At 38.4% G+C, this 22,411-nt stretch overlaps 1 protein-coding gene across 1 annotated transcript in view; it reads right to left on the bottom strand.

Moving 5' to 3' along the window:
- The window catches only part of LOC136876001 (uncharacterized), a 262,339-nt gene that overhangs the window by 169,374 nt on the left and 70,554 nt on the right, over nt 1-22,411 (bottom strand). The window contains exons 7-8 of the mRNA XM_068228298.1: nt 13,361-13,529; nt 4,839-5,053 (exon numbers count right to left, since the gene is read on the bottom strand). Coding sequence (XP_068084399.1) covers nt 4,839-5,053; nt 13,361-13,529 — 384 coding nt within the window. The remainder of the gene's footprint in view (nt 1-4,838; nt 5,054-13,360; nt 13,530-22,411) is intronic.

Genomic DNA, 22,411 nt, shown 5'->3' on the forward strand with positions numbered 1-22,411 from the left:
ATATTGCCTTTTCAAAACTATATTTTCCTTCTAGAAATTAATTTAATTGAAATATTAAATATCAAAAGTGTGAACTTTTCCTTATATGTGCAGCTGTGAATGATTTATTACATACTTACATTTTGGGCATAACCTCAAATCCATCAACCTTCCATAATTTATTTCTTTTGACGTGTTAAATATCTAGATGTGATGTCAATCGCTTGTAGTTTATTCCTTGTGGACAGTCAATATACAGTAGAAGTCCGTTATAGCGAGAATTCATAACAGCAAAAAATTTATCCGCTATAGCAGATTGTCATTATAGCCGATTTTTGTAAGAGTTGGAATAACCCACACCCGTTAACGTCAGTATGTAACGATAATCTGCTTGTTCAAAACTTGCGTCTTTGCAGATTTCCATACTACGGCTTATTCGTAAATTATTTTTCGAATTCCGAAACGATGTGAACGCGTATGTTCAATTTCATTCTGAAAAATTTGAGTAGAATCACTCCAGTGGCATCTGTGGCAAATGTTTCAGTTTTCTTATTCAAACAGTCACCTAACCTAGCTTAACCCCCTATGTATCATGAAAACACATTTCAAACACCAGTAATAACCTTTTCGCTATAAATTACTCAGGAATAGCCTTTCTGAAATTTAACCAGACACGAGAAAATACAGTGAAACCTCGTAGTGCGGTCCTCATTAAGACGATTCCTAGCTTAGCACAACATAAATACGAGGTCCCGATTCATGTCGTATTAAATCTATTTCAAAATACGTCACTTATCTCATCACAAGTTTTCATTATTGGTGTCATCTTGGACCGTACACTATCCTTCAAACAACACCTCCTGAACTTAGCACAAAAGTTGAAGTCTCGAAATAACATCCTTCATAAACTGTGTGGAACTACTTGGGGATCTTCAGCAACCACTTTGCGATCTTCAGCCCTGGGTTTGGTGTATTCAAGTGCCGAGTATTGTGCACCTGTTTGGATGAACAGTCATCATACAAGGCTTGTTGACACCCAGCTTAATACCACAATGCGCATCATATCTGGCGCAATCACATCTACTCCAGTTCATTGGCTTCCACTGCTAACTGGTATAATGCCACCTGATCTACGCCGATCTAATGCCCTTATGAAGGAATTTCACAAGATCTCAAGAAATCCTAGTCTACCCGTGAATAGTGACCTGCCACTTCTGAATCTTAACAGACTAAAATCACGCCATCCAACTCTGCGTGATGCCTCTAACATGGATGCTAAAGATTTTAAATCTCTTGATGAGTGGAAAAGTAGATGGGAAGCAGCAACGGATGTGCGCCTTCATACCTTCTTCTCAGGTCCCAGACTTCCAAGTGGATCCCACCTACCACGCAAGACCTGGACTGCCCTGAATAGAATCAGAACAGGACATGGTCGGTGCAGAGCCGCTCTCCATAAGTGGAAAAAGCTACCTAACCCAGACTGTGACTGCGGAGCTCCACACCAGACTGTTCGTCATATCGTCAGGGAATGTAGGATTCGAGCCTATCACGGTGATGAGGATGACTTCCTGCTGCTAACTCCGGATGCTGCACGCTGGATCGAAGAATTAGACATTCAATTGTGAAGCACAAGTTGCTTTGTTTCTCAGCTGTAAATATGTATATATGTATATTACTGATTATGTCTGTATAAGCCATACGCTAAATAATAATTATTACCACTTGGTACTATCACATTTTTCCCAGCACTGAAACTGTACTTTGTCATACCTTGTGAAAGGAACATTACTTCCAACACAGATTAGAGCCCTCGCCACAGGAGCCAGGTCGGAGAAAGTTACATGAAAACGGGAAATGGCATGGAATTCTGGAAATTTAGAGAATAAATTATAGCTTCGGGAAGCAAGTCAATAGCCTCAGGAAAGTTCAGTTTTGCTTTCCAGTTTTCATTGATATTGCTGAATAATCCAGTAAGCCTGTTTGTGTTTGTATTTTGCATTCCATTCTGAAGTTAGAAATGTATTCTGTGTTAAGTGACACAGTGAAGATAGCGAATATTTGTCACGTGGATAGACTATGTAAGGATTAGGAAAATAATTGTGTAAAGTTAACTAGCATGGCACATATTTGTCTTGTGGTAGCCCCATTACAGATGCTGAAAAAGTTGTGAAATCGCTTACTAATGAAGACAAAATCTTTCAACTGTGGCGCGTATGTTGAAACTCCCACCGTCGAGTTTCGAGTTGAGTTGATGACAGTCAAAGTCATTTCTCTCGCACATGGCCGAGTTTGACCTCCAAATACAGGGTCGAAGAATGTGACCAGAAAACACTGTTTAACCCACTGGTTCGAAATATAAGGCTTCAGTTGACATTTGTTTTAGAAAGTGTGTGATCTACAATAATGCGCTGATACTTTTATGGGGACCCATTGCAAACGTTTTTTGTATTTGTTGTCAGGTATTTTATACACCTTTAAAAAAACCAACCCCATGGCACTACAGCCCTTGAAGGGCCTTGGCCTACCAAGCGACCGCTGCTCAGCCCAAAGGCCTGCAGATTACAAAGTGTCATGTGGTCAGCACGACGAATCCTCTTGGCCGTTATTCTTGGCTTTCCAGACCAGGTTATACACCTTTAATACACTTTTTTTTTTTTTTTTTTTTTTTTTTTTTAACAAGCACCAGTGAATGAACTGAATAGGAAAGTAGCTGGTATCGAGGTGCCTATTACCAATGTCATAAAGAAACTCAGACTTCAGTGGTATGAGCATTTAATCAGAGTGAACAGGGAAAGACCTGCCAGAAAATATTCTGACCTTAATCTCATAAGAAGAAGACCACAGGGAAGTCTAAGAAAATGCTGGATAGAGACTGTAAGATCAGATGTGGCGGAAAGAGGTCACAAATGGGAGGATGTACTGGAACAGAAGATCTATAAAGACAGAAGGAGATGGCGAGTGCTTGTACACCACACCCAGGAAATTGGAGTTGGGAAATGAAGATGATGATGATGATGATGATGATGATGATGATGATGCACCACTGGAAAAGTTTTTCATATTTGTTCTCTTGTCTTTTTTAAGTTAATACTCTCAACCCATCTTTAGAAATGGTAGATAGCCTGTATCTTTCATTGTAACCTGTGCATACACGACGTAAAATGCATGCATGTCGGAGAGAAAAAAACAACATACAAGTGTTTATATATTTGTGTTGGATAGTTTTTATTCGTGTAATCAATAATACTTTTTCTTGCTTAACACATTATCTTTTAATGTCCCGTCCGGCTCCATGGCTAAATGGTTAGCGTGCTGGCCTTTGGTCACAGGGGTCCCGGATTTGATTCCCGGCAGGGTCAGGAATTTTAACCATCATTGGTTAATTTCGCTGGCATGGAGACTGGGTGTATGTGTCTTCATCATAATTTCATCCTCATCATGATGCGCAGGTTGCCTACGGGAGTCAAATCAAAAGACCTGCACTTGGCGAGCCAAACATGTCCTAGGGCACTCCCGGCACTAAAAGCCATATGCCATTTCATTTCCTTGTCCCCTGTAGAAACGTCTAATGAGGTTTTACTGAATAAACTAACCTCCAAAATCAGTCATCCATTCTGTACCGTATTTTGAGGTGTATCACATACTTGCTTAATTTCAGTGCCTAGTTTTAAAATTAAGCGATCGTTTACATCAGCCTTTATTTCTAACGAGTTAACTACTGCTATCGGCCACGTTATTTAAGCATTTATAACGGAAACATTTTCTCTTTCATTTCGAATTGTACTTACAGAACACGATGATATAGATGTTGATTACCATAGGGAACCTGAAGTATTTGTCCCGAATGAGTATTACTAATTAACTAATTAACTCTAATATCGCCTTCGAGTTTGAGGATTAACCAACTTGGTAAAATAATTAATTTGAGTTCGAGTGTCAACGAGAGTGTTCACTAGCGCACATAGCAAAAAATCTATACCGAGGACGATCGATCACATTCAATATAATCGCTGGAGTGCATAAATATTGATAATGGAAAAAATTATGCACGCTTAATTGCTTGTAATAATGGATGCATCAGTGATAGAGTTCTCGCTGTAACCGAAGGATAATACACAATTTAATATAGGAATTTCCAAGGGACAAAAAAAGCTGTTGTTACAATGGAGTTCTCGCTATATGCCGTACTCGTTATAGCAGACTTCTACTTTAATTTGCTTCATATCCATAATATCATCATTGCATTTCACCTACATGTTGACATCAGTCCCATCTAGTACCAGTCTGATATAATCACAGCAATCAGGCGAGGTAATGACAGTTCCTAGATAGCCCCATGTGGCTCTTGCCATGTGCTCGGAAGTAGGCTGGTCATTCTCCAATCAATGTGAAGATTGCGGATGGATACATGACGTTCTTTGTTTACATCAGTTTCGGTTCTCTCAACGCTGGCAGAATAGTGTTGTGACTGTCCCACTCACACTGAGCTAATAAATTACGTCACTCTGTTTACGGCAAGTAGTTCCACTTGCTGTCACTGGTTAGCGATCGTCAGATGCCTAATACAAAAACTGCATAGCCAAAATAATATTTGTTATCCTCTATACATAATATAAACATAACCAAGTGAAAAACACTCTTCCCTTATGATCATGCCATTTTTCTCTCGAGTCTGAGATATTGAAGTCACTTGGTGGAACATACTACAGGATTAGCATCACACAAATCAGTATTTAACCAAAATGAAATAATGAAAAATTTAGTATAGCCTTTTCGTGTGAGTTTGTGAACCTTTAACAGTAAGAATACAACCATACACACAAGAATGCAGAGAACATGGTAAAACAAATATTACATACTGAATATGGTTCTTGGTAATATGGCTGTGGCTGTGTTTGTGGCTGCATTGGCATCATCCCATAACCTCCATGCACAGGTTCATGGTGTTGGAATGATTGATCATAGTTAACTTGAGGTGCAGACACATATGAGTTATCTGGAAAAGTCCTTGGAGGAGGAAATGGTAGCAAGCCATCGCCTTGACCGCCTGGATCTGTGTCCCATATTAGCCTCGCTGAAATACAATGATCAGTAGTTTAAAAAATAATCTCACTGAATACACCTGCAAGCACTAAAAGTAACTTGTGTCAAAATAAGTCAATTATAGAACAAAATCAATTTTCTTTCACAGTAACTTATATTGGATTGATACCTATGAAAGCCTGCTGTTAAATAGGTGTTAATCAGATGAAGGAGATATTCATTAGATCTATTTCTTAACAGTAATGTGAAGAAAACTTAAATGGACTCAGAGTCAGAGATGAGAGGTATAAATCCAAGTTATAGCAAACTAAGGAGACTATTTTGAATACAATTTCTCCTTAGTATTCTTGCTCAAATCTGGTTTTGTTCTTTAATATCTATAAAAATATTGAGGCCTATCTCAAAACCTACTTATGTTGCAAAGATGATTTGTGAAACTTTTCAATTTACAATTCTTTCCCTTGAATGTTGAACAGAATGTTCAGAGGAGTGGTTAATTTACCCTATCCACTAATATTTCTTGCTCCCAATATCTATCCAATACTTTTTGAATTGTAACTGAAGTATCTCTAAGAGTGACAGGACATGCTGCCTCATTTTCCGTCTGCAAGTTGTTGTCATGAACGACTGTGGGTAGCGCTGTCCTACTCTAATGCACCAGGTTTGCCAAATATCCGTAAATCAGAATGTTATCGGTTAAAATGGATGAATATCGTGTTACGTACAGAATTTCACAGCGCATTTGATGCCGTTAACAAAAAAAGGAAAAAAAATAATTTAGTGTGTAAATGGTAATGCCAAATGCAAAAATTCATTGCATAGAACTTATCATGTTGTAACTCCTATTTTATATTCATTATTTTCCTAATTTTTTCACTGCTGGTAAAGAAACATTTCAGCTCAATGTAGATAAGTTTATTTTTAAATGTAAATGATAACAAAATGCAGTGTATGCGTTTATTTTCAGTCATGTTCAGGGATTTTTATGCAACAAAAAAGTCAGTCGCTGGCCAGCGTCCTTCCTATTGAATTTGCATGGGGGGTCAAAGTGAAGCAAATGGACTTCAGATATGGAAGTTATTTTTAAAACTATCCCGAAGTTCTTATCTTGCTTAGTTCTTAATTTGTAACAGGAAGAATGTCTCCTTGAATTTTGGTTTTGCGCGTGACTCGGCTGGCTGTCTGGCTGGCTGAAGTACCAGTAGTGATCTCCTAAATATGCACTTTTAACATTTCCAGACAGTTGCAGTTCGAACTTCGAAGAAAAAGTGCAGAAGGATGTACAATGGATCGTCAAATTAAAAAGGAACTTTCCATAGTTCAAAGAACAAAGGCAGAAATGTGTACACAAAAAAGTTGGTCGCTGGCCACCGTCTTTGCTATTGACTTCACATGGCATGGTTAAAGCGAAGCAAACGGTCTTCGGATACGGAAGTTATTTTTAAATCATACCTCAAGTCCTTATCTCGCTTATCTGTTAATTTATGACAGGGAGAACGTCTTGTTTGTTTACATTTCGTGAATAACTCGGCTGGCTGGCTGGCCAGTAGGGATCTCCCAAACAGTGAGCATTTAAATATACAGACAGTCGTGTGCAGTGGTGTTCATTTAATCAGTATTATAAGATTGATTAAATAAAGATCAGTGATAAATGTATAGTTCTTGAGGACAAGTGGATTGTGTTTATTGTGTTTGTGCAGTCTGTGTAGTTGTGAGTTCGTGCTCGTGGTTCTTAGTTCAAAGAAAAAGTACAGAAGGATGTACAATGGCTTGTCAAATTAAAAAGAAATGTTCTGTACGTAAACTCAGGGGAAAAGAATGCAATATTATAATGAGTGTCCTGGATTATTTTTTAAAGACTATGAATGTGAGCAGTGCAGTCAGTGAAACAGCTAAAGCTACAGGTTGTTCCGAAAGAACAATCTATGCTATAAGGAAGGAACACACACATGGTCCTTTGCGAACTCCCACCAAAAAAAAAAGCAAAAGAGAGAAGGATGGCAGAAAAATGCAGGGAAAATTAAATATGATGAAATTGTGCAAAGTGAAGTGCGTCGGGTGGTTCACTCTCTTTTATTTGCTAACATACCACAGACATGGAACGTGATTTTGAGTCAGGTAAATAGAGAAGATTCCTTGCCACGATTTTCCAAAACTACGTTGTATCGCTTCTTACATGATATAAGCTTCCGTTATTTAAGTCGGGTAATAAAGCAGCTTTCATTGAAACCGATGAAATCATTAATTAGAGGCACAGATATCTCAGGGAGATAAAATGTTTGAGGGCACAAAATAAAGCTATAATTTACACAGATGAATCGTGGGTAAATATTGGGCAGTGACAAAAGAATGGAAGTATACGACAGTGAAAAGTGCATGGCAGGGCGCCATTTAAGGGGTGAGTTTGGGACTTAGGCCACTGAAAAGCCGAGGACCGTGATTCGCCGTAGTCCACGCGGGTAATGAACATGGTTTTGTTCCAAATGCAGAACTAAGATTTTTATGCCATAAAAACACGGCGGACGCCCACGAGGAAATGCCTGGTCAAATTTATGAGAAGTGGTTTTCGGAACAACTGTTGCTGAACACTCCCGAAGGTGTCGTGATCGTGCTGGAAAATGCCGCTTACCATTCCCGTAATTTGGAATCTTTGCCGGTGGCTTCTTGGCGAAAAGATAACATCGTACAGTGGTTACGTAAAAAACAAATATCTTTTGAGGACGTGATGCTCAAGCAAGAATTGTTGCACATCGCTTCTCAGCATAGGGCCCTGTATGATAAGCAGAGAATAGATGAAATGGCAAAAGCAGCAGGTTGGCAGATTCTACGTCTCCCGCCTTATCACTGCGAGTTAAACCCTATTGAGATGGTGTGGCCCTAGGTGAAAAACTACATCCGGTATCATAATGTATCATTCAAGAAAAATGATATGGAAAATGTAATAATCGCTGTGTATAAGAACATTACAGTGGATAATTGGGCAAATTACATAAACAAAGTAAAGAAAAATGAAAGAAATTTTAGGAAAGCAGACGAATTATAGGACGATGTCGACGATGAACAGTTTTTAATAAGACTTTCTTCATCGTCCGCATCATCCTCAAGTCCATCTCCCGAACCCGGTTCATCCAAAACGGGAACATCAGGCCTTGCAGAAATGATAGAAGGTGTACGTCCAATGTCTGAGAGCAACGACAGTGATTAAGGTATGTTGTATTTATTTTACCATCCTACAAATATCAATTTATGAATGAATGAACTTAAAATTATAAATGAAAAATGTGGAACTGTGTTTGAGTCACAATCGAGCGTGATCTTCACGAGTCGATTTCGCAATAGCGCGCTTCATCTACGCTATACTGCAATTTAAGGTTGGAACGCTCCGTAGTAGTAGCAGTAGTTTGAGGAGAGAGAACACCTGTAGGCCTAATATCTATGTTGCATGAACTGTTTTCATCTTCACTAGGAGAAGTATCGCTGTCACTTCCTAACAAGATAGTCTGAATGTCCTCATCACACAAGTGTTCAGACAAAAAAAAATTTTTTTACAAGTTGCTTTACATCACATCGACACAGATAGGTCTTAAGGCGACGATGGAACAGGAAGGGGCTAGGAGTTTGAAGGAAGCGGCCGTGGCCTTAATTAAGGTACGTACAGCCCCAGCATTTGCCTAGTGTGAAAATAGGAAACCACGTAAAATCATCTTCAGGGCTGCTGGCAGTGGGGTTCGAACCCACTATCTCCTGAATACTGGATACTGGCTGCATTTAAGCTACTGCAGCTATCGAGCTCAGTAAAAATGGTATTTACTAGTAGCTAAAGATACCATGGATCAGCAAACGTGCATATGCGAGCCACCTATGACAAACTGTATTTGTAAATCAGCCTTTACGGAATCAAATCTTGTTGGGGCATGACAGTATTGTGATTCACAGAGCATCGGTTCACATGGGATCTTGCTAGCCATTAGGTTACACCAAGGATTTCTAAATTCTTTTTTTTTTTTTTTTTTTTCTTTCCATAAGATCAACTATTTCTCTGGTATTTGCAGCAAGAGTACTGATATTAAATGTTCCCATTTTCATTTATACTCTTCTCTGGGAGGTTTTTATTTTTATTTTTTATGCTTCTGCTTGTGATAATTGGATTTATCACAGTCATTTATAGAATGATCATTCAAAGAGGGTAGTCTTTGTTTGGTTATTACAATTCTTTTTACTTTTGAAAGCAATTAGTCACATCTCTTCCACTGAACTGTTATGCCTAACATTTCACAGGATTCCAACATGTTGTACTCATATTTAACACCTGACAACTGAGTTGCATCTTCCACCACCTCCACCATATCAGTTCATCTTTGCCGCATTCGATGCCGTTGAGGTCTTCACTAGTAAGCCTGAGGTGGGATCTACTACACACTAAGCCATTGTGCTCTGGGACTTATTTGGGCAGGGTCACCACTCCCAGCAGTAGGGCTGCCTCTACAGTTGCTACCTGTTGTCCAATTTAGTTCTCTTAACACATTTACGCCCGTATCCGAGTTATTGCCTATAGCGCATCAGCATGCTGTGGACCGTATCCGAGTTAGCCCGGATAAGCGCAACCTTGAACTCGAGCCGTTCCTACGCAGCTGGGATCTATTTTGGTCACAAATATGTGCAATAGAGATGAAAGTAATACCCTTATGAATGTTTCTACTCACCGAAAACCATATGGCCACGACGATTTTCCCTCCCAATGAACTTTCTTTGTTTTGTTTCTGAAGGTAGCCTAGCGCTCGCACAACTAGCTGCGTAGTTGGTTTGTGATTGCACAAGCATGTGTATAGTCGCGTTCTGAAGTATAACCATGGCGTGTAGGGACAATATAAATGATGCAAGTGATGCAAATTTACAAAGCACAGTTTTTCAGCTGCTTGAAAATTATCTTGGCCAGGGCTATACAGTCTATATGGACAATTATTACAAATAGCGTTTGACTCGCGAAACAATTACGGGAACAGAACACTGCCGTATATGGAACAATACGGTCGAATAGGGGTGTACCAAAAGATCTAAAGGAACACCAGGCAATTCTCAAACGGGGTAAAAAGTGAACCTGACGTACAAGTACAGTCACCTCTCTCCGAAATCTCAGCTCCATCTACGTCATTATCTCCAAGTCAACGTCCTGCAATTTTGCCGCCAGAAAGGGCACCGGCCAAGGATCCATCATTTAGGTTAGATGCGAAGAGAAAAGAGTATATTCTCTTAAAGTTTCCACCATCAAATATAGACCAGTTCCCCTGAAGAAGGTGCAAAGTGTGCTTCAAAAATAAAATTATTAGTGAAACACGCTATTTTTTGGAATGTTTAGTGTTCCCATTTACCCAGGAAAGTGTGACATTACCTACCACACCCTAAAGAGATACTAGAGGACTTCATTAAGGTATGTGGAAAATTTTGTTTCCATATCTTGTTCCGTTTAGAACTTATTGTGAAAAGAATTCGTTGTTGTTTGCTCTGCCACTAACAGCTGGAATAGCTGGGCCAGCCCTTTAAATAGCCGCTCAGATGATGGGCGTGAATGTGTTAATATACAAAAATAATGCACAGCCAACACAAAAGCATTCAATACAATGGTGAAATCACGTCCGATGTTTATATTCTCTCTTTTTTTTTGCTAGGGGCTTTACGTCGCACCGACACAGATAGGTCTTATGGCGACGATGGGATCGGAAAGGCCTAGGAGTTGGAAGGAAGCGGCCGTGGCCTTAATTAAGGTACAGCATTTGCCTGGTGTGAAAATGGGAAATCACGGAAAACCATCTTCAGGGCTGCCGATAGTGGGACTCGAACCTACTATCTCCCGGATGCTTTATATTCTCTTGTTATTTGGTTACTGGTATAGTTTCTTTGAAGTCCTGTACTGCACAAGTTTTAAAAAATTATGCTGTACTTGAAAACATGGTTTTAAGTGAAATTATCAATTCTCAAAAGTTCTCGAATGAAATGAATAATTTCCTGAAACTGTTAGATTTTGCCCACCACTAGTCACAAGCCACAAATTGGAGAAAGTTGCTGAAGCTTGAGAAATTTTGGTTTATTCACTGTCGCACAAACCAGTAAAGTTGGAGAATGATGATACAAGTGGTTTTCCTTTTTCTTTTTAATAACCTTCATGAAAATGAGCCTTTTTAAATGTTAGGATGAGGGAAAAGATATTTGTCATACTGGGAGACTATGGGATTACGGGTAGATTATAAAAATCAATCAAAGGCATTTATGGTGACAATTGGGCTGCTGTGAGAATTGATGGTAAAATGAGTTCTTGGTCCAAGGTACTTAGAGGGGTTAGAAAAGGCTGTAGTCTTTCATCTTTGTTGTTCATAGTTTACATGGATCATCTGGTGAAAGGTAATAAGTGGCAGGTAGGGATTAAGTTAGGTGAAAATAATGTAGTAAGCAGTTTGGCTTGTGCTGACGACTTGGTCTTATTAGCAGATTGTGCTGAAAACCTGCAGTCTAATATACAGGAACTTGAAAATAGTTGCAAGAGTATGACATGAAAATTAGCCTTTCCAAGACTAAATTAATGACATTACGTAAGAAACCTAAGAGAGCTGAATGTCAGGTGGAGCATAAAAAGGTGGAACAGGTAGATAATTTCACGTATTTAGGATGTGTATTCTCCCAGCATGTTTGTTCGTCCAATCTTTGTCTCTTCTCTACGGGGCCGGGTATGAGATGAGATTAATCCGCTGTGCCGGGTTTTTATGAACGAATGCCCTTCCTGACGTCAATCTCATTAAAGGAGTTAATGAGATGAAATGAATGACGTGAAATATGATAGTAGGTGAAATCTGGTGCCGGATAATTGCCTACTCTTGTCGAATAACACCAAGGGGTCTGATCAAGGCGTAACATCCCCATCTGATGGACGAATCACGATCAACAGTATCATATGCCCTCACTCTATATGAGCATTGCGGAGAGGTTTGGAATTTAATCCAGGCTTTTGGCACGCATTTTAGAAATTAGAAATTGTATACCATCATCTCTCCTACCCTGCCGGCCAACATTCTGATGGTGAAATTTTTTTTCAACCAATGGGACTCAAACCGGTTAACCACGGTATCAGACCGTTTAGACTTCAATGCCTTAACGATCAGGGCCACCAGGCGGGCAATGTATTCTCCCAGGATGGTAGTATGATAAGTGAGATTGAATCAAGATGAAAGAAAGCTAATGCAGCGAGTTTGCACTTGCGATCTACAGTATTCTGTAAGAAAGTAATCAGCTCCTGGATTAAACTATCCTTATATCGGTCTGTTTTCAGACCAACTTTACCTTACGGGAGTGAAAGCTGGGTGGGATCAGGATATCTTATTCAAACGCTATAAGTAAGAGACATGAAAGTAGCGAGAACGATTGCTGGTACAAACAGATGGGGACATTGGCAGGAGGGTACTCGGAATGTGGAGATAAAGGATAAGTTAGAAATACACTAGATCGATGAAGCTGTACGCATAAACCACCTTCGGTTGTGGGGCCATGTGAGGCGAATGGAGGAGGATAGATTGCCTAGGAGAATAATGGACTCTGTTATGAAGGGGAGTAGAGGGAGTAGATAAGAGAAGTAGAGGGAGACCAACATGATAATCATTAGACTCAGTTTCTAACAATTTACAGAGAAGAGGTATAGGACTAAACAAGGCTACAGAACTAATTACAGATAGAGGACTGAGACAGCAGTTGGTAAATTCACAGAGGTTTGCAGACTGAATGCCAAAAGATATATATGTGTATGTTATTTCCTATTTCCCACAACTCAAAATTGGAACAAAGCAAATCTAACGCACGTAATCTACAGAACATAATCTACCAAACACCAACAGAACTATTTAAGGTAATAATTAAAAAATTATCACTAATCTACATGACTTCCAACTAACACCAAACACACAATATTTATTGAAGTAACTGGATGAATCACACTCAAAATTAATCAATTATACTATGTAAGAGAAAGCGCAGAGTGCCTTCAACAGCTGACCGGTTATTAGCATGTCCAACAATTGAGTCAAATCTAGTCAATGAAATTTTAAGAGATGGGATAGTTAAAAGAAAATTAGCTGACATAAATGAAATATTATATTCCACGCAAAATTCTTTGAAGGCTTGAGACTCCGATATCAATATTGTTATCCCATGTATAAACTAAACATACAATATGAATAATATCTTTGTCTTGGGACAACAAGAGATCTAATTTTAAACATCTTGTCCTGTTTCATAATTTTCTCTACATTCTTAGAATATAAGGAATAAAGCAATCCAATAATAAAGGTAATCTTACCTTCTGGATGAGGTTGCACTGCACCTCGAAAGTGTGGATTGATAAGAATCTTGTGAGGTGGTGGTTGCTGAGGTGGCATCTGAGGCGGTTGCTGAGGAGGTGGTTGTTGTTGCTGAGGTGATTGCATGTGTAATGGGTGACGGATGAATCCTCGTCCAAATCCTCCAGCCTGGAAAAATACATATTTCTCAATGCCACACTTTCTCTTTCTCTCTCATGGGTACAGCATTGATCGTTTTAAGAATTCTTTTGTTAGTCTGTCTAGTTCTGGAGCTTTATGATGCTCGCGTTGCAGTAAAACATGCCATATTTCTTGTAATGAAAACTGTTCATATACAGATATACAGGCTGATTTATGTACCGTAAACCAGATGGTTTCAGATACATGCAAGACAAAATTCAGACACCCTGGAGTCTGTCAAGAACTAGCAATTAGGACGAACGTAAAACAAAGAACTTTTTTTTTTTCAGTGCAATACAGAAACAAAGCTAAATGGGGCGACAAATCAAATGAAATGCAATTACTCTGCAATGAGCCATCAGTAACCACTGGTCCCTCATATCAATATATCGTACTCAGGCGGTATCCCTAAACAACCTCCGAAAGTTTGTCGGTAGAGTTCGGGTTCACCCTGTATAAAAAATTGTCTTTCTGCCTGTATTTTTTAATATCGACCTGCTACTTGCTTTTTATACTGGACAAGACAAACAAAAGCCTCTGTTATGTTCAGTTTAATTTTTGTCCGTTGTCTGTTACAGCATCATGGGTAAATGGATGAAGAGATTTTAATGAAACTTGATACAGTATACCCCTGATTTTGCACGACCTTCATTTAACGTAAACGGAAGAAATTTCAAGTCCAAAAAATTATTCCATAAGAGTAACATAATTTTATACTCAATTTAATGTAATTCACATTATGGCAAAACCTGCATTTAGTGTCAGGAAATTTCAAAATTCACTTGTATTTATTTCTATTAGTTATGGTCATGGGACATTATGAACCTATGAAAAAGACATCATAAGCTTGCTCAGTATCGCTCAAGGCATTAGTGATTTAAGAGCACGGTCACTTAGCACTAAAGTGCTCACATATGCATTTGACCGCGGACGCTTTCGTACAGTAGAATAGAACCCCGTGTTAATGACAATCCCGTTATTCCCTTCACAAATTCCTATACTGATCTGTGCAATATCCTCCAGTTATAATGACAACCCTTTAACAGATTCATCCGTTATTACAAACAAATTTGGGTGCGTTAGTTTTTCTGTTATGAATATTCATACACTCAACTTCAGCGTTTATAGTGGATGCGATTGATCATCTTCCGTCGATTCCTTGCTACATGCACAAGCAAGCTCTTGCCGACATTCAAACGTGCTGTCGATTTCGATTAACCTTTTAAGTGGTATATTTCTCTTGAGTAGCTGCTAACACAGTGGCACATTTTCCATAAGGTACTGGGAAGTAACATATAGTGAGTGAGATACTCTTGAGTAGTATAGTATTATTTTTATCAGGTTCAAAAAGTACAGAATATGTCTCAAGCTGTCAAAAATGATCGCTGAAGAAAGCAACGGGAACTTACGGGTGAGATACTTTTAACTGGTCAGGTATTTTCATCAGGTTTAAAAAAACAAACTTTCACTACCAAGCTATTACAAAGATTTACAGTCAAGAGCAAGGGCTCAGTGAGGAAAGCAATGGGAAACCCACAATAACGTACCCTTGTGTAGTGAAGTATTTTATCAGATTTTAAAAATACACACTCATTATCAACTTACCAAAAACGATTACAGTTCCAAGGAAGCCTCCGTAGTAACGCTCAGTCAGGGCATTACATTACTAACTCCTGTTCAAATAACATATTTACTTACAGGATAAAAGAAATTGTCTTAGGTATTACGATCACAACACTTGTTCTCTACTTTACAATACTTTATTCGTATTCATCAATCTTGAAGCACTGCTTCCACTTCCGTAAAAGTAGCCCTCAGAAGTCTACAACTGTGTGGTAGTGCGGGAAGCAAGGTGCGGCACACAGGGCTACTTTGCAATCTTCACACTTGTACCTAGATTCTCGTCTCTGTCCCATTCGGTAATACACAACACACTGCCGAGTAGGGTTTTCCTTGTGTGCTGCAGCAACAATGTATGAGGGATAGTGAGGGGCACTGATTCTTGTTGAGGGAGCAGTCTTCGAAGGTCTGCCTGGCTGAAGTCTTTCATGTTTGTTGTACATCATTATGATGTTCTCAACAAGTCTCATCTGAAATCCTAATCGGGTATCCCGACCTCCTGACTTCTTGTACAAGTAGGCATTTAGGCAGCATATGGCACAAGTGCTTCTGGTAGTACTACTTCAGTTTCTTACGAGTACTTCAATAGCTCACGAGATACGCATCACTCAGGTCAACTCCGCCCATCTGACAGTTGTAGTCAATAGCTAACTTTCGTTTTGTGGTTTTTTTTTCCCCTCTCCTTACACGACACCATGGTATCATCATGCATAGTGCTTGTGAGGCACACTTCCTTTTTATCCTTCCACTTCATTATCATAAGCTTCCTGTTAAAAACTGCCACTTTTTCCATATGGTTCATTTTTCAGAGTCATCAAACTGGGTGTCTTTTCCTACATACACCAAGAAATTCCACATGTAATCAGACTTAGATTCACACAGTTCAAATGATTTAATACCGAATCTTAAGCACTTAGACGGTATGTGAAAATGGTTTTCCGTGGTTTCCCATTTTCACACCAGGCAAATGCTGGGGCTGTACCTTAATTAAGGCCACGGCCGCTTCCTTCCAACTCCTAGGCCTTTCCTATCCCATCGTCGCCATAAGACCTATCTGTATCGGTGCGACGTAAAGCCCATAGCAAACAAAAAAAAAAAAAAAAAAAAAAAAAACACGTCCCTTACACAACATAAGAGACTAATCTACAGACACATCGCTTAAAGGTGTGTACACACTTCGGAATCTGCTATTCAAGTGGTCCAGAATAGGTTTCAATGTGTAAAGTTCCTTCGGACCACACGTGGCTTCATTGTATGCTTCATTATCGACACAAAGTGTAAGAATTTGAAAAGGAGATTAAATCTTCTTTCAGAGAACAGCTTCTAAAATATTGGGGTCACTAATATCTGTCTTGATTTATGAATTTCATTTTCCGTATTGACATTTACCAATCTTCATAAAAGGAAAGAAAAATTCCACCTAATCAATACATTTATTTTCTTGTAAACTATTACAATCTAGGACCGGTTTCGACCCTTCATAGGTCATCCTCAGCTATATCAGAATCACATTTGCATTTCTATCTTATACCTCTGAAAGACCTTCATGATGTATTGTTTCATAATTTTTCAGTGAAAACTTATCTAAAAACTTACAAATTTCTAAGCGTTGTGTTAAAATTAAAAATTAAAATTACAAAACTTTGTCTATTATATACATGCCCTTGGGCTGATTAAGCACTTATCTTAAGTATTGCTTATTCTGTTGAATCGAAACCCTTTTATACTTATGTACAATCGTGAATAGACTATCAGTAAAATTTGATAAATAAAGCTTGCGTGATAATTATAATAAAATATCATGTTACATCTTTATACCTTATTGCTGGAGTGATATTATTTTAGGCAAAATATAAATGCGTGTTGACCTCTATAAAATATTTTTACATAAACACACTAATGTACTTTAAAGTCTAATCATTGTACTTTAAAGTCTAAAATACTTATTGCTTGGATCTTGCATTGTTATGTGGTAAAATATTATAACAATTTGTCTTGTATAACATCAGATATTGATAATGTTTGAATATGCCGTGTATGGTTGGCTTTTAAACCTAATGATTAAATGTCAGTTCCTTCTTGCATAAAATTACAAGTTTCATATTATGTTGATTATGTATTGTATAAAACATAAATGTCTATTAAATTGAATGCTTATCATTTACTACAGAAGTTTTAAAAAACACTTGAATGTCTAGTAATATAGTCAGTGTGTTTAGTGACACTGAAACGTGTTGGCCTTGATTCTTGCGTTATATTTCCATAATTTGCCTTTTCTTATATATGTCGAATGTTGAACTTTATAGGTTTCATTCGTATAACTGTGAAATGGATCAATATAAGCTTGATACGTGTTAAATTATGGAATATATATATGATTCAGTTCTGGCCTAACTTCTGGAGTTTTCTCCCATCAAATGCCGTAAGACTGGTTCTAGAACCATCAGTACGAGGTACATTACTCGTCAAACGGCCAAGAAACTTGCATTTCAAACATCCAGCAACTTTACCAGCCTTAAAAAAAGGGAAAGGAACCACCACAGTCTTACGGCGAAACGCTGGCAACCAAGAATGAGTTAGCTGGAAAATTTATAATGTCCAATAACGGACCATTTATATTGGTATTATAGTTTCAAAGTCGGTGTGATTTCTAAATACTGTTGAGCATACCCGTTGGTTTCCCTACTTATTAGTTCCGCTAATTCAGGAGTGATAAACAATTGAAAATATTCTAGTGGATTATTTAAGTCTTCAATTGGTACATTTGGTCCACGATACGACGTAAATGTAAATCTTGCCCGTTCCAATCCTACCTTTGCCCACACATCGAGCTATCATCGTTAGTGCTACCGTCACGTTTACTTGAGTCGCTTTCACTACTCCACTGCAAGTTGTTCACATCATGACCGTATCGATGAGTATAATCAACAAGTATAATTAAAGAACCACCTAATCGATACTTTAATAAAGCGGTGCCATATACTTTAATAAAGTATCGATTAGGTGGTTCTTTAATTATACTTGTTGATTGTTCACCACTGCACTCGTTATCTCCTGACATTTCAATATTATTAGTCTCACTATCAGATGACACATCACTCTCCGAATTGTCACAGTGTAATAAATCAAACTGTTCTTCTTCTCGCAGACGTTTCCAAGCTCTGCTTGCACCTGCCATAATGCACTATCTACCATTCTTAGCAGCCTGGCAGCAGGTACTGGTTGGCTGCCAGCTGGGTGCGGAACAAAAGCATTTCACCCGGTCATGTGGTTTTAGGAGAGTGATGCTGTAGGCAAAGCTAGAAACTAACATACACACACAAAGGAAAGCGATCTCGGATCCTACAACGGAATAAGTCGTCATACCCGTCGCCGAAAGACATTTACAATGTGATGGCGGAATATTCCGTCATGGTCACTTCGGAAGCTATGCGGGTATGACGATTTACTCCGTCATTACCACTTGAAAGGCTAATAATACCAGACAACCCACAACTCCGACTGGTCATAAACAAACATTGGGAGAATGCTTTTGTTAGTAAGCGCACAAATAAGTCCACTGACAGCAGTTGTTAACTCCTTAAAAATAAATGCTGTAGTAAAAGATTGCTTAATTTTAATACTAGGTTCTGAAATAAAATAAGAAGGTGTACTTCCTCTCAAGATACAGCAGTGTGCATACTTATTTCAGAGGTTACGTGGTATACTCTCACATCTGGTTAATTTTCAGAAGGGCTGTCCATGTAAATTTTTTGTGAAAAGGTTATCATTACTCTACAAGGAGCTTGAAACATGTTTTTGTAATAAGTAAGTAGTAACCCTAGGTTAGGCGACAACGTTTGAAGTAAGAAAATGGAAACATTTGCTACAGAAGCCTCTGGAGTGATGCTACTACAATTTTTAAGAATGAAACTGTACATGCGAGTTCACAGGCTATCGGAATTAGAAAATGCTGTAGTAATAAGTTAGCCGCTGTTTGGAAAACATCTGCGAAAAGTTTTGAACAAACTGATTTCTGTTTCACACCAATTTTAATGTGGTTTTGAGCACATGTGGTATATTTTCCAACTTTCATGGAAAATCCTACAAAAACACCTTAAACCGAAACAGTGTTGCATTCACTGACAAAATCTGTTGTAATAATAATGTTACTTGCTTTACGTCCCACTAACTACTTTTATGGTTTTCGGAGATGCCAAGGCGCCGGAATTTAGTCCCGCAGGGGTTCTTTAATGTGCCAGTAAATCTACCGACACGAGGCTGACGTATTTGAACATCTTCAAATACCACTGGGCTGAGCCAAGATCGAACCTGCCAAGCTGGGGTCAGAAGGCCAGCGCCTCAACCGTCTGAGCCACTCAGCCCAGTAAAATCTGTTGTCAAAAGGAAGGGTTAACAATTGGCTTATCAATATCAGGAATAATAGTGAACATCTTCCTAAGTAACCATTGAATAAAATTCTTAACCAACCAAGAGATATAGAAGAAGACCAACGCAATCAGGTGGAACTAAAAGAGGCTACAGAGCCGGTATAAAATAGAGGATTATGGAAGCGCTTAGTTAATTCACAGAGACTTGCACACTGAATGCTAAAAGGCATAACAGTGTACAATGAAGATGTATGTACTAGATATCTGCGCTGGAAAAAGGCCAAAGCTAGTTATGGTGCAATACAGGTCTCTTACTTAGATAGCAGGGGCAGCTCGACACAAGAGTAATCTTCAGCACAAACTTAACAAAGTTGTATAGTGTGTAGGGTAGATATCTCCGTGTTATTGTTGTCATTGTGTAAATAATATGTGATGATGCAATTTATGTTCATACAGGCAAAGATTACTGAAAAAGGGGTGCTTTCTACTGAAACCTCTATTTAAGGTAAAACCCCATTTAAGGTTAAAAAATTCAGGTCCCTGTAAAAACACAATATAGGAGTTTTACTGTATTTAAGTTTAGGACAAGGGCAAGTGGGATGATACCTATAAGTTGCTCAAAAGATTTCAGCAGAAGGGTGGCTTTAAAGGAGGACTAAAGCATTAAACTCGATATATATTTAAAGGTTGGTTTTAGAGGTAAATTGCTCATGACCAAATTGATTTAAAATAGTACTTACAAACCTTTTTTTTTTTGTTCTAACATTCTTTCTGATACAGTGATAAACATGGAATTATCATTGGTAGCCGTCAAGAAGTTTAAATCCAACTCGATAACTAACTGTGCGAAGAGTTGTTATAAAGATTATACCAGCAAACTTCTATGGTTTGTAATCTCTTTGGACTTTTTTAATATTAAGAAATATTAAGAAATGTAATCGTGCACACATTAAAGTGAAAGTTCCATCAATGTGGGGTTCAGCAGCTAGTTATTTATTTCTATTAACCTCATGCCATACTTTGACGGAATGTTTCGTCCAACAAGTGAAAGATGCAAACATATTTTGAAGGACACTTCTGTCCGTGCACACGGACTACCTACAGGCACATATATACAGTTCCGAGCCAGGGAGGTTTGTTCTGTAAGTTTTAAAAAGTAACCAACAGATGTCAGAAACTACCTGAAATTCATTTTCTTATCATAAATGGTAACTCACTCCTGGAATAAAACAAATAAAACACACCTCACTGCATGTTATTTGTAAACAAATATGGCAGCGGAGTGGAGTGGATAGAGTTATGCCTGACTGGCTTGCGAATATTGATATTGAGATTCATAATGAAAGTATGAGAAGTGAAAATAATTCATCTTCAAATGATAATGGTGAAGGTGAATATGATTCTATTTCCAAAAAGCCAGCACCAATGAATAATTCAAGATTTACACAAAGTAAAAAAATCCCCAACAGGTAGGAACGTCAGTAATGGCTGGATTTTGGAACTTGATGCCAATAAACTTACTGATGTCAAATGTAAGCCAGTTTGTGAAATTCACTCCGTGGCAAAGAGAAGGTTAGAAGTTAATCGAACAGAATTGTAAGTGGTCATTGAATTTCTAGTCCCCACAGTTCTGGGATCACGTAACAACATAACACGTAACAACGTGCTTATGACTGTCTTTGCCAAAATTCCCTTCACACTGATAATATTCACTTCATGCCTCAGGGTCGATATACTGGCTTCTACCAATCAAAAATGTCCCCAACTCAAAAGAAATCAGAGCCGTCCAGGTGATGCAGAGTGGTGCAGCACAGGGACTCCGCAAGGATACCTCATTAGTGTACTTCAAATGAGAGCTTGCTCTGCATGTGGACACCTGCTTTTTCTACTGCTGCATTCGTACGAGGACTTCTCGAAACTATAAATGTAGGGTAGAATGCAAAAAAAGTGTTTATATGTGCATAACATCCGCCTAAATATTTGTGTGCATTTCCTTAAAATAACAGGGAAAAAATAGTATGTAAAGGCACAATTTTTTCTAAAAAATTGGTAGGTCAATGGGTTAAGAGCCTTTTAAAAACCAGGGTGGGCCAACAGTTCTGTTATTCCCCTTGTTTAATAATAATGTCCAGTAATCCGAAACATGGGGGAAAGAGTTGTAGGCATCAGTTCAAACCAAAACATCTGTCTGTGATAGCAGTTAACACAAGTTTGTATTCTGTTGAACAGTGTTGGGTTGCCACAGTGTGGATGCACGAGAAACTCAATACTCAATTAGAAATAGGAAAGGATTTCCACCTATCAATACTTGTTTATTGCACTTTTTATGCTACAGGACCGGTTTCGACCCTTTACATAAGGTCATCCTCAGCTGAACCATGCATACATATATCAATACTTGTTTATTGCACTTTTTATGCTACAGGACCGGTTTCGACCCTTTACATAAGGTCATCCTCAGCTGAACCATGCATACATATCTATGTGATGAAGCTATGATTAAGATAGTATTGTCAAAGGAATGCCATACGATAATAAACATTAGGTCACATCCAAATGGGGCATGTCATAACGTGAACTGGCATATATGTCACTATGTACAACAATGCATTGTATGTCTAAAATAGTATGTTTAAGATCTTAAAATTAGTTGATAAAACATATCTCACTTAAAACTAACTTATATATACATGTACAAGATGAATACAATATATGTGAGCACTTCATGTACATGAACGTTCGTGTCTTGCTTGTTGGCTGACTCCCGTGTTCAAGTCTTCTTATTTACACAGTTGAACACTCAGCTGTTGTTCCTGGAGTTTAAATGATATGGTTTGCTTGTAAAATTGTACATGTACATAGAGTAAAGCACTTTCCAAT

Source organism: Anabrus simplex, chromosome 6, assembly GCF_040414725.1.
Source record: "Anabrus simplex isolate iqAnaSimp1 chromosome 6, ASM4041472v1, whole genome shotgun sequence".
Taxonomy (NCBI): Eukaryota; Metazoa; Arthropoda; class Insecta; order Orthoptera; family Tettigoniidae; genus Anabrus; species Anabrus simplex.